Here is a 12,670-nt window from a genome sequence, read left to right as displayed (position 1 = left end):
CCAACAATGCAGAAATTTTAGCACCATCATCAAAGATTTTAAATATACCTATAAGGTTTTACTTTCAAAGAATTTTTATAGCAAATGAAATTTATATAGATAATGTTTTATTTGTTTTTATGATGAACTATCTAGAAAAATGTTAAGTACTTAAAGGATGCCACAATTTCACCTTGATATTTTAACATTCTGTTTTATCTTAAGTTCTGTGTGTGTTTCTCTGTGTCTCTATACATGTGAGTCCATGTGTTCACAGAGGTTAGAAGAGGCCATTGGGTCCCATGGACCTGGAGGGACAGGAGGTTGTGAGTCATATGGACACCAAACTGGAATCCTGTACAGGAGCAGGAAGTGCTCTAAATCACTGAACCACCTTCCAGCCTATCTAGATGTTTTAATATATGACTGCAATAAATTATAATAATGAAAAGAGAAGTTGTACTTGGTGAACTGCAGTCACTGTGTGAAGCTCTTTGCGCATAAATGGCTAATACTCATTGAAGATTAAATTTTGGGTCTTAACTGCCAAATTCTGTTAGGACAATGCTGAAGTATTTTGGGAGAAGCCGAGTAGTACTGGAGGTTAGAGTTCCATCTGCTGGATCTTAGAATCTTTATGCTAATTTTTCTGTTGATTGTAATAGAGGTCTTTCACAAGGCAAAATATCTAAAAACTAAAAACATGGTGTAATAGTGGTATTTCCACAGACTTGTGAGGACACACATCCCCCTATAGATGAACAGGGGAATCCCAGAGTCACAGGAAGTGGAAGACAGTCCCTTATGGTGTTGCTATGAGGACTTATGAATCAGGATGCTTGTAGGGTCTAAGAATTGGAAGCCTTTGTAGACAGGGTTAGCCCTGGAGAGAGACAGACAGAGACAGAGACAGAGACAGAGACAGAGACAGAAACATAGACTGATGCTCACGTATTGAGCACATCTCTTTCTTTTTCTGTGCAAAGTCTAAGAACCACAGCATCTAGGACCCACAGAACGAGGGTGCTGTGCTCTTGTTCCTGGGGCTCTTTTGATTAACTCTGGCATAGATGTAAAGTTAAGACATTAATGCATATGTAAGATATCCCATTTTCTTTATGGCCTTGACATTATCATAAGCACAGTTCCAATAACTGTGGTAGTCCTCTGCCCTTCCTGTAATTGCATAATATCTGGAGATGCATGTGTTTAGGGTCCAGAAAACTGAGGCATGACCTCCATCCAACTGTCAGGTTGATGCTGGTATCACTATCTAAATCTCCAGTGACGAGGTCTGTGACTTTCTTCTTATGGCTTATGTGGAAGGTTGTGTGTAGGACTCCTACCATAACTTCTCAGTGCACTGTGGTTCATCAAAGAGCTTCCTTCACTCCTGGGCCCCCAACTGTTTGACTTTTCCCTTCCAAAGTTCCATCTAGTCTCTCAGTTCTGTCCACAGGAGACCCAGCCATCCTCGGTGCCCCCAATACCACTAGCCAGGATCCCCATCATAACCAGCCAGAACGTTTAACAATACCTCTTCCTAAAGTGAGCCCATGGTCTTTGGGCCTCTTTGCTCCCACCTACTACTGCCTGTTAACAAACAAATACCATCTCATCGCTATCCATTTCCCTTCTTCAGGCTTAAGCCAGAGTTTAAGCTTTGCCCCAGAGTGGGAAGGCACACTCTTGTATCCTCGCATTTTCTAACACTATCAACAGAACCATGGTCCACTTGGTGCTTCCACCCACAGGCCATCTCAGATGCAATGCCAACCACAGGCTTTCTTCCCTGGAAGTGAGACTATGATGCTCATGCTGTACCTGGTGTCATTTTGTAGCACTCACAGCTTCTTTCCTTGCTCCTCATGAGTTGCTTTCTTCTTTTCAGCATGTGGCATGAACGTCCACCACCGATGCCAGACAAAGGTCGCCAATCTTTGTGGTATAAACCAGAAGCTAATGGCTGAAGCGCTAGCAATGATTGAAAGCACCCAACAGGTAAAGAAGCCATTGAGCTGATGCGATTCCATGTCCTCTCAACAACGACCACTGACACCCATTGTTTTCTCGCTCTATCTATCCCACAGGATGTCCCCAAGTGTCCTTCTGAACATTTACCGTAATATTTTCATCTTCATCCCCAATGTTGCCACCTTAGAGATATTTTCTCAATTCATGCAAATGTGTGACCATTTGTAATATTTCAAACTCTTCATAGAATGAGCAGGTACAGAAAAAAAAAAACAATTTCATTAAAATTATCGAGGATTTACTTCCAGTCTTAAATCTCTATTTTAGGGCTCTCTAAGAAGCTGGAGGAAAAAGGTCTATTTACTAGAATTCCCTCTAGAATGGTCACAGGACACTGTGTCTAGTCTGAACCATTTTTGCCTGTTCATTTAAGTCTTGTCATTGGTTAAATTCCTATCTCTTGAGGGCCAATTCTCACTGAGACTTGGCATTACCTTCTGCATAAGCTATATTTTTGTTTACCTTCTTTACTGACTTGTTATGGAATGAGGTGACTTACACAGAAGACTCCAACTAGTACCCTTGAAGTGTGATAAAGGCATTAAGGGTCTGCTGCTCATGCATTCAATGCAGCAGATGCTTCCAAGGCCAAGGGATCCTAAGCATGCTGAAACAAACAAACAAAAAAAAACTGTCCTGTACATTTCAACCTCTTCACTGCCTTTTGTCCTTAGAGACAACACAGTGTGCTTTCTGTGGGTGGAAAATGTGCCAACTACTGGTGTTTCAGTTGTCTAACCCTGTTTATGATCTAGGCTCGCTCCTTAAGAGATTCAGAACACATCTTCCGAGAAGGCCCGGTTGAAATTGGTCTCCCATGCTCCAACAAAAATGAAACCAGGCCACCATGCGTACCAACACCTGGGAAAAGAGGTAGCTATCACTGTGGTTGACCATCAATGTTGGTCACTTATCACCATCCACTTGACCCTGTGTTTTCTGGATTTGAGTTCTTCATGTACCTAGTCTGATGGGTTTTTTTTTTTCTCTATGTAAAGAGTACAAATCCAATCACCAACCTCGAGGCCATTTTTTTATATTGAAAATAGATCCATTTCTTATACAATATTTCCTGTCTAAAGTTTCCCCTCCTACTCCTCTTTTTAAAAGTAAAACTAAAATATGTCTAACTAGAATTTTTTGTGAGGGTGTTACTCATGGCAGAGTTCTAGAATGTCATTTCCTGGCCATGTTGTGTGGTTTTACAGACATTAGTCTACTGTAAAGCAAGACAAGGAGGGGCGCCATTGGGGCGTCATCACTGTTGCTCTGAGACTTCTGTGAGGTTTCAAGACAGGAAGGAAGAAGAGTCAGGTCCTATGCCTTAAACTTTTTCATGTGTAGAGATTCATCTGCCTTCTGTTTGACAGGAGTTCAAGGGAAAATGCAACCACATGATTCTGGGAACTGAATCATTTCGGCAAACATTATAAAATATGTTCTTTGGACTTTAAGAATATTAAGGACTTGGGAGATGGCTCAGTTAATAAACGCTTGTTTTGCAAGCATGAGGACCTGAGTTCAACCCCCATATTTTTTTTTTTCAAGTTTTTCTGTTTGTGTTTTTTTTTTATTTGATATAATTTATTTACATTTCAAATGATTTCCCCTTTTCTAGCCCCCCCCCCACTCCCCAAAAGTCCCGTAAGCCCCCTTCTCTTCCCCTGTCCTCCCTCCCACCCCTTCCCAGTTCCCCGTTCTGGTTTTGCCAAATACTGTTTCACTGAGTCTTTCCAGAACCAGGGACCACTCCTGCTTTCTTCTTGTATCTCATTTGATGTGTGGATTATGTTTTGGGTATTCCAGTTTTCTAGGTTAATAACCACTTATTAGTGAGTGCATACCATGATTCACCTTTTGAGTCTGGGTTACCTCACTTAGTATGATGTTCTCTAGCTCCATCCATTTGCCTAAGAATTTCATGAATTCATTGTTTCTAATGGCTGAATAGTACTCCATTGTGTAGATATACCACATTTTTTGTATCCACTCTTCTGTTGAGGGATACCTGGGTTCTTTCCAGCATCTGGCAATTATAAATAGGGCTGCTATGAACATAGTAGAGCATGTATCCTTATTACATGGTGGGGAATCCTCTGGGTATATGCCCAGGAGTGGTATAGCAGGATCTTCTGGAAGTGAGGTGCCCAGTTTTCGGAGGAACCGCCAGACTGCTTTCCAGAGTGGTTGTACCAATTTGCAACCCCACCAGCAGTGGAGGAGTGTTCCTCTTTCTCTGCACCCTCTCCAACACCTGCTGTCTCCTGAATTTTTAATCTTAGCCATTCTGACTGGTGTAAGATGAAATCTTAGGGTTGTTTTGATTTGCATTTCCCTAATGACTAATGAAGTGGAGCATTTTTTAAGATGCTTCTCCGCCATCCGAAGTTCTTCAGGTGAGAATTCTTTGTTTAACTCTGTACCCCATTTTTTAATAGGGTTGTTCGGTTTTCTGGAGTCTAACTTCTTGAGTTCTTTATATATATTGGATATTAGCCCTCTATCTGATGTAGGATTGGTGAAGATCTTTTCCCAATTTGTTGGTTGCCGATCTGTCCTCTTGATGGTGTCCTTTGCATTACAGAAACTCTGTAACCTTATGAGGTCCCATTTGTCAATTCTTGCTCTTAGAGCATACGCTATTGGTGTTCTGTTCAGAAACTTTCTCCCTGTACCGATGTCCTCAAGGGTCTTCCCCAGTTTCTTTTCTATTAGCTTCAGAGTGTCTGGCTTTATGTGGAGGTCCTTGATCCATTTGGATTTGAGTTTAGTACAAGGAGACAAGGATGGATCAATTCGCATTCTTCTGCATGCTGACCTCCAGTTGAACCAGCACCATTTGTTGAAAAGGCTATCTTTTTTCCATTGGATGTTTTCAGCCTCTTTGTCGAGGATCAAGTGGCCATAGGTGTGTGGGTTCATTTCTGGATCTTCAATCCTGTTCCATTGATCCTCCTGCCTGTCACTGTACCAATACCATGCAGTTTTTAACACTATTGCTCTGTAGTATTGCTTGAGGTCAGGGATACTGATTCCCCCAGATTTTCTTTTGTTGCTGAGAATAGTTTTAGCTATCCTGGGTTTTTTGTTGTTCCAGATGAATTTGATAATTGCTCTTTCTAACTCTGTGAAGAATTGAGTTGGGATTTTGATGGGTATTGCATTGAATCTGTATAGTGCTTTAGGCAAAATGTCCATTTTAACTATATTGATTCTACCGATCCATGAGCATGGGAGGTTTTCCCATTTTTTGAGGTCTTCTTCCATTTCCTTCTTCAGAGTCTTGAAGTTCTTGCCATACAGATCTTTCGCATGTTTGGTAAGAGTCACCCCAAGATACTTTATACTGTTTGTGGCTATTGTGAAGGGGGTCATTTCCCTAATTTCTTTCTCAGCCTGTTTATCCTTTGAGTATAGGAAGGCCACTGATTTGCTTGAGTTGATTTTGTAACCTGCCACTTTGCTGAAGTTGTTTATCAGCTGTAGGAGCTCTCTAGTGGAGTTCTTTGGGTCACTTAGGTAGACGATCATGTCGTCTGCAAATAATGATAGTTTGACTTCCTCCTTTCCAATTTGTATCCCTTTGACCTCCTTATGTTGTCGAATTGCCCGAGCTAGTACCTCAAGTACAATATTGAAAAGATAAGGAGAAAGGGGGCAGCCTTGTCTGGTCCCTGATTTCAGTGGGATTGCTTCAAGTTTCTCTCCGTTTAGTTTGATGCTGGCTACCGGTTTGCTGTATATTGCTTTTACTATGTTTAGGTATGGGCCTTGAATTCCTGTTCTCTCCAAGACTTTAAGCATGAAAGGATGCTGAATTTCGTCAAATGCTTTTTCAGCATCCAATGAAATGACCATGTGGTTTTGTTCTTTGAGCTTGTTTATGTAGTGGATTGTATTGATGGATTTCCGTATATTGAACCAACCCTGCATTCCCGGGATAAAGCCTACTTGATCATGGTGGATGATCGTTTTGATGTGTTCTTGGATTCGGTTGGCAAGAATTTTGTTGAGTATTTTTGCATCGATGTTCATAAGGGAAATTGGTCTGAAGTTCTCTTTCTTTGTTGGATCTTTGTGTGGCTTTGGTATCAGCGTAATTGTGGCTTCGTAGAAGGAATTGGGTAGTGTTCCTTCTGTTTCTATTTTGTGGAATAGTTTGAAGAGTATTGGTGTTAACTCTTCTTTGAAGGTCTGGTAGAATTCTGCACTGAAACCATCTGGTCCTGTGCTTTTTTTGGTTGGAAGACTTTCTATGACTCCTTCTATTTCTTTAGGCTTTATGGGACTGTTTAGATGGTCTAGTTGGTCCTGATTTAATTTTGGTATTTGGTATCTGTCAAGGAAATTGTCCATTTCCTCCAGATTCTCCAGTTGTGTTGAGTACAGGCTCTTGTAGTAGGATCTGATGATTTTTTGGATTTCCTCAGTTTCCGTTGTTATGTCTCCCTTTTCATTTCTAAGTTTGTTAATTTGGATACTTTCTCTGTGCCCTTTGGTCAGTCTGGCTAAGGGTTTATCTATCTTGTTGATTTTCTCAAAGAACCAGCTCCTAGTTTTGTTGATTTTTTGTATGGTTCTCTTTGTTTCTACTTGATTGATTTCGGCCCTGAGTTTGATGATTTCCTGCCTTCTACTCCTCCTGGGTGAAATAGCTTCTTTTTGTTCTAGGGCTTTCAGGTGTGTCATTAAGTTGGTAATGTATGCTCTCTCCATTTTCTTTTTGGAGGCACTCAGGGCTATGAGTTTTCCTCTTAGCACTGCTTTCATTGTGTCCCATAGATTTGGGTATGTTGTGTTTTCATTTTCATTGTGTTCTAAAAAGTCTTTAATTTCTTTCTTTATTTCTTCCTTGACCAAGGTGTCATTGAGTAGAGTATTGTTCAATTTCCACGTGTATGTGGGTTTTCTGTTGTTTCTGTTGCTATTGAAGACCACTTTTATTCCATAGTGATCAGATAGGAGGCATGGGATTAGTTCTATCTTTTTATATTTGTTGAGGTCTGTCTTGTGACCAATTATATGGTCGATTTTGGAGAAGGTACCATGAGGTGCTGAAAAAAAGGTATATTCTTTTGTTTTAGGATAGAATGTTCTATATATATCAGTTAAGTCTAATTGGTCCAAAGCTTCAATTAGTTTCATTGTGTCCTTGTTTAGTTTCTGTTTTCCTGATCGGTCCATTGAGGAAAGTGCAGTGTTGAAGTCACCCACAATTATTGTGTTAGGTGTAATGTGTGCTTTGAGTTTTAATAGAGTTTCTTTTATGAAAGAGGGTGCCCTTGCATTTGGAGCATAGATGTTCAGGATTGAGAGTTCTTCTTGTTGTATTTTTCCTTTGACCAGCAAGAAGTGTCCCTCAGAGTCTCTTTTGATGACTTTGGGTTGAAAGTCAATTTTATCTGATATTAAAATGGCTACTCCAGCTTGTTTCCTGAGACCATTTGCTTGTAAAATTGTCTTCCAGCCTTTTACTCTAAGGTAGTGTTTGTCTTTGACCCTGAGGTGTGTTTCCTGTAAGCAGCAAAATGTAGGGTCCTGTTTACTCAACCCCCATATTTTAACCATATTTTCAAACCCCATATTTTATTTATTAAAATAAAATAAAATAAAATAAAATAAAATAAAATATAAAAGCTGTTCACTGCAGTATGTATCAATAATCCCGGTGGCATGGGGGGAGAAAACAAGTGGATCCTAGGTCTGACTGCCAATCAGCCTTGCCTAATTGGCATGTTCCATGTCACTGAGGGACCCTGTCTCAAAACCAAGGTAGATAGTGCTTGAAGAATGACAGTTGGGCTGACTTCTGGCTTCCATATGCATGCACACACCCACACATACATGTATATACACCCACACATATATGTATGCCCTCACATACACATATCCATACACACAGAGAAATAATGATAGTAGTATATAGATAGTAAGGATTCCTAAAAACACTTTTGATACTTCTGGCATCATACAAGGCCTAAATCAACATATGGTTTCAAAAGAGAAAACATATGGTTTCAAAGTCCATCTCAGAAGGATTCCCAATCAGTAAGGAAGATCGACCTCGGGATGATCAGTGCAGACAGCGTTTTGCCTTGAAGAACCACAGAACATGGTGTGGTTCAGATCTTTAACAACCTGCTTGATTCCATGTTCTCAGATCTCACATTATGCTCAATGGAAATTGATGCCAGTGTGTCTGGTAGTTACAAGCATCAGTGATACCCTTTCCCCAGATTTGTGAAGATCCTATTCCCTCAAGATGTTATATGATTAAAGGTTCTCTTTTCTCTTCTCTTCTCTTCTCTTCTCTTCTCTTCTCTTCTCTTCTCTTCTCTTCTCTTCTCTTCTCTTCTCTTCTCTCTCTCCCTCTCTCTCTCTCATTTTCCCTCTCCCTCTATCCCTCCTCTCTCCCTCCCTTGCTCTCTCTCTCACACACAAATACATACCCTTTGATTAAGATGAGATGAATCCTCTCTTTCTTTCTTTCTTTCTTTCTTTCTTTCTTTCTTTCTTTCTTTCTTTCTTTCTTTCTTTCTTTCTTTCTTTCTTTCTTTCTGTTTTTTCATTGTTTTTTCAAGACAGGGTTTCCCTTATAGTTCTGGCTGTCTTGGAACTTGCTCTGTAAACCAGACTGGCCTCAAACTCAGAGATCAGTCTACCCCTGACTCCTGAGTTCTGGGATTAAAGGCATGCACCACCCCTGACACAATAACCCTGACCTTGACCATTTTCTTAAATTAGACCATTTTCCAGGCTATTAACTAGTCAAAGAGACGCAGCCCATTCCCCCAAATGCCAGATTTACAGACAAATGTGGAAGAATTAAGCTAAATTAAATGAAACCTTAGAATGAAAGATGGAAGAAAGAAGTGGGTGGTACCCTACATGCCTCCTTACCCATTCATGTGTAACACCTCATCTGCTGTTTTCAGAACCCCAGGGAATTTGCTGGGAGTCCCCTTTGGATGGGCCCGATAAGACAGCCCGTCCTCCTGAACCTGAAGTGAGCGTGCAAAAGGCTTCTCTACAGCTGAAACTGAAGATCGATGACTTTGTCCTGCACAAGATGTTGGGGAAAGGAAGTTTTGGCAAGGTATGCTACCAAGTCCCTGAAGGTGTGCAGACAGGGCAGGAGAGCACACACACACACACGTGTTAGGAGATGACAGAGAGCATCCAATATTAAATAGGGAGTTGAGTGACTCTGCAGTAATAACAGTCTCTGTTTCCTACAGATCTTTGACCCCAAATCTATTGCTTTAAGCATACGCATGCTAATGCATTTGCTGACTGGACACCAAAGAATCAGGGAAGCGCCTGTTTTGTGTGCCTAGTGTTCCTTCAAGTTTTTTCATGTTTCGTCCCCATACCTAGAGATTGTTTTACATTTCATGTGCCTAAGGAGTGACCTCAGTTAACCTTAATTACCTATTTAGAGGCCCACCTCCAAATATGTTCACACTCTTGGAATACTACGAACCAAGATTCTATCTTGATTTATGAAGACGGGAGGGAAAAGACACAAGCTCAGACACTGACTATAGGTTGAAGGCTGCAGGGATGGCTCAGAGGTTAAGAGCACTGGCTGCTCCTCCAGAGGACGGAAGTTCAATTCCAAGCAACCACATGGTGGCTTACAGCTGTCTGTAACTCTCATTCCAGAGGATCTGACACCTTCACACAGACATTCATGCAGGTAAAACATCAATGCACCTAAAAATAAATAAAGACTGTAGTTTGAGAAAGTCTTAGAAAAAGTATCTTGGGGTAAGCCCCCCTTCCCTGCCTCTTTTGCTACTCGCTGGGCAGGGGTGGGGGAAAACATGTCTCTGTCAGCCACAGAGAGCAAGTACAGAGTGAGAAGAAAACAAGAGAGAAAGGAGAGAGGTGACAAGAAGAAAGTTATCCTCAGGGCTGGGGTAGCTTAGTTGGTGAAGCCCTGGAGTTACAAACGGAAGGGCCCAAGTTCAGTTCCCAGAGCCCACACAAAAAGGTCAGGTTTGGTGGCATTTGCTTGTAACCCAAGAACTGGAAGCACAGAGACCAGAAGTTTCCTTGGGTTTGCTGGCCAGCCAGCCATATTAGTCAGTTCCAGGGAAATGAGAGAGCTCATCTCAAAAAGCCAGAAGGAGATGGACAGCTTCTGAGGAACCGCTTGTAAGGCTGACCTCTCACACCGAGGCTTCCAGTGTGCGCATGCACACACAAACATTCATGCTCACAAAGAAATTTCAACCATCAGTGACAACCCAGAAGAAAACTACCAAGTTAATGATTATGAAGAAGGTTGTTCTAGAATACAGGCCTTTTGGTATGTTAGACATTAATGATATGTAATTTATTAGTAAGGTTCTTGACTATTTTTGTAGTTTCAGTTGGAACTCCTAGGAATATTTTAACCAAGGGCCACTGTTCCATGGCTGAGGGAGTCCCAAGCCAGCTTGCACTAAGCACCTCCTGGTCAGACTTTGCCAGCAGTGTCTGCCCAGTTTATTTAACAGTAAACAAACTCAAGCGTTCCTGAGCTTCCACTGTGGCTGAATAGTGCTGTGTTCTAATATGTTTGCATCCAACGCTAAGGTGCTTTCTTTTCATGAGAACCTTCTCTGCCCTGCAAACTGTAGCTGTGATCCATGAATTATTTCATTTCCACGATGATACAAAGCACAACAGTTCCTTTGGTGCTAATCGGAGTCCACAGGCAATTTGACAGCCAGTCTTTATTATAATTTAGCAGCAATTAATGTGCAATTATAACCTGATAGGAAAAATTGAAAGGACATTATGTAGATGGCAATTGCCTTCCTGGCTCTTATTTTACAGCTTGTTTTAGGATGGTGTGCTAAAAGAAACAATTACCAACAGAGTGCCTTTGTCACTGAAATATTTATCTTCCTTTGTTCCCATTGTGGATTTCTAACAAGGTTAGCGAAAGCGGTAGTAAGCTAAGCATGCATGCCTTGGACAGTATCCCTGGGGACATTCTGGGCTCTAGGTGACTCCTCACTCACCTTTCTGCACTGAGACACCAGGCCCTGCACCCTGAGAAGACAGAAACCAACCTGACCTATTTCTCTTTCTCAGAATACCAAGAGTTCTTAAGAACTTACATTTCATCATTCTTTTGGCTTTCTGTGGAAAACATGGCATTCTAACCAAAATGGTAGTCTGCTACTTTTTTTCCAATCTGCTTTTACACCAAGGCTAACAAATTACATATTTTCTGGCGGTGTCTGAGTTCTCATCCAACTCGCAGTCACTCCAAATCAGCTGTCAGAGGCAAGTGTTTATCTCTTAGAGTCAAAACAAAGCAACAGGGTTTGACGTAGCCCAGGCTGACTTCAACCTCTCTGCACAGTGGAAAAAATGGCCTTAAACTCCTGATCTTTGCTATCAACTCCCCAACAATCACCTCAAGTGTCCCTAAGCTTCAGTATTGAGTATTGAGTATCTAACACCCAAGTATTAGAACAGTATTATTCAGACACAAGATTGCAGACCATGCCTGTTGTGTGCAGTGCTAAGGATCTAACGCAGGGCTTTCTGCATGTTCAAGCAAGCATGCTACCAACGGCACTATACTCCCAGTGCTACAAACAATCGTTTAAAACCCAGACCATTGCATATTTAGTTTGGCACCATTGACTTTAACATTTCCTAAAAGTCAATTTAAAAAAATGCTAAGAGTTTTTGTAACTCTCCAGGCTCAAGGATGGCTGGGTAAGAGTGCTTTTTACTCCCACAGGGAACGGAGTCAGCTCTTAGCTCTCACATCCGACAGCTCACTGCTGCCTGGAACTCCAGCCTCAGAGTATCTAATGCCCTCTTCTGGCCTCCTTGGGCACTTGCAAAACATTCCCATACTCACAGAGATGCAGTAACATAAATGTAACAAATTTTAAAGTAATGAAAAGTTCTTATAACTCTCATTTAGAAACCGTTTTATAGCTTATCGATCACCTTTCTTCTTCATGTCTCATTTGTTTGTTCCCACAGTCCTGGAAATCAGTGAAGTCCCCCTGTCTGAATTAGGGTTTCATTTCTGTGAAGAGACACCATGACCATAGCAACTCTTTACAGAACATTTAGCTGGAGCTAGCTTACAGGTTCTGAGGTTCAGTCCATTATCATCATGGCTGGAAGCATGGTGGCATCCAGGCAGGCGTGGCACTGGAGGAGCTGAGAGTTCTACCTCTTGTTCTGAAGGCAGCTAAGAGAAGACTGACTTCTAGGCAGCTAGGAGGAGGGTCTTAAAGCCCACGCCCACAGTGACACACTTCCTCCAACAAGGCCACACCTACTCCAACAAGGCCACACCTCCTGATAGTGCCATTCCCTGGGCCAAGCACATTCAAACCACCACACTCCCAACCACCTCCTCCCACACACACCTTTTAAAGTTCAGGAAGGTGAAACCCAGAAATGCCAATGACATTCTATACTTATATAGAATCACATGTCTATACTTATATAACTCTCATGTCCTTCCAACTGCCAAGAGTCCTCTCCTGCCACCTTTGAAAATCTAAAGTTGTTTAAACGCCCCATTCTGTGTCATCTATGAGAGAGGAGATAAAGTGGGAAAGTTAACTCTGGGGTTAGATCTTCCCCCTGAGTAATTCCACAAATTTGAACAAGTTATACTTTCAACTCA

At 41.5% G+C, this 12,670-nt stretch overlaps 1 protein-coding gene across 4 annotated transcripts in view; it reads left to right on the top strand.

Annotated features, from left to right (window-relative positions):
* Prkcq (protein kinase C theta) overlaps positions 1–12,670 on the top strand; it is a 139,362-nt gene that overhangs the window by 80,842 nt on the left and 45,850 nt on the right. For all 4 annotated transcript variants that reach the window (XM_052156226.1, XM_052156225.1, XM_052156224.1 and 1 more), the window contains 3 exons: positions 1,871–1,980; positions 2,769–2,886; positions 8,949–9,109. In XM_052156226.1, coding sequence (XP_052012186.1) covers positions 1,871–1,980; positions 2,769–2,886; positions 8,949–9,109 — 389 coding nt within the window. The remainder of the gene's footprint in view (positions 1–1,870; positions 1,981–2,768; positions 2,887–8,948; positions 9,110–12,670) is intronic.

The sequence above is a fragment of the Apodemus sylvaticus genome, chromosome 14, assembly GCF_947179515.1.
Source record: "Apodemus sylvaticus chromosome 14, mApoSyl1.1, whole genome shotgun sequence".
In the NCBI taxonomy this organism is placed as follows: Eukaryota; Metazoa; Chordata; class Mammalia; order Rodentia; family Muridae; genus Apodemus; species Apodemus sylvaticus.
This window is presented reverse-complemented; position numbering and strand designations above follow the sequence as displayed.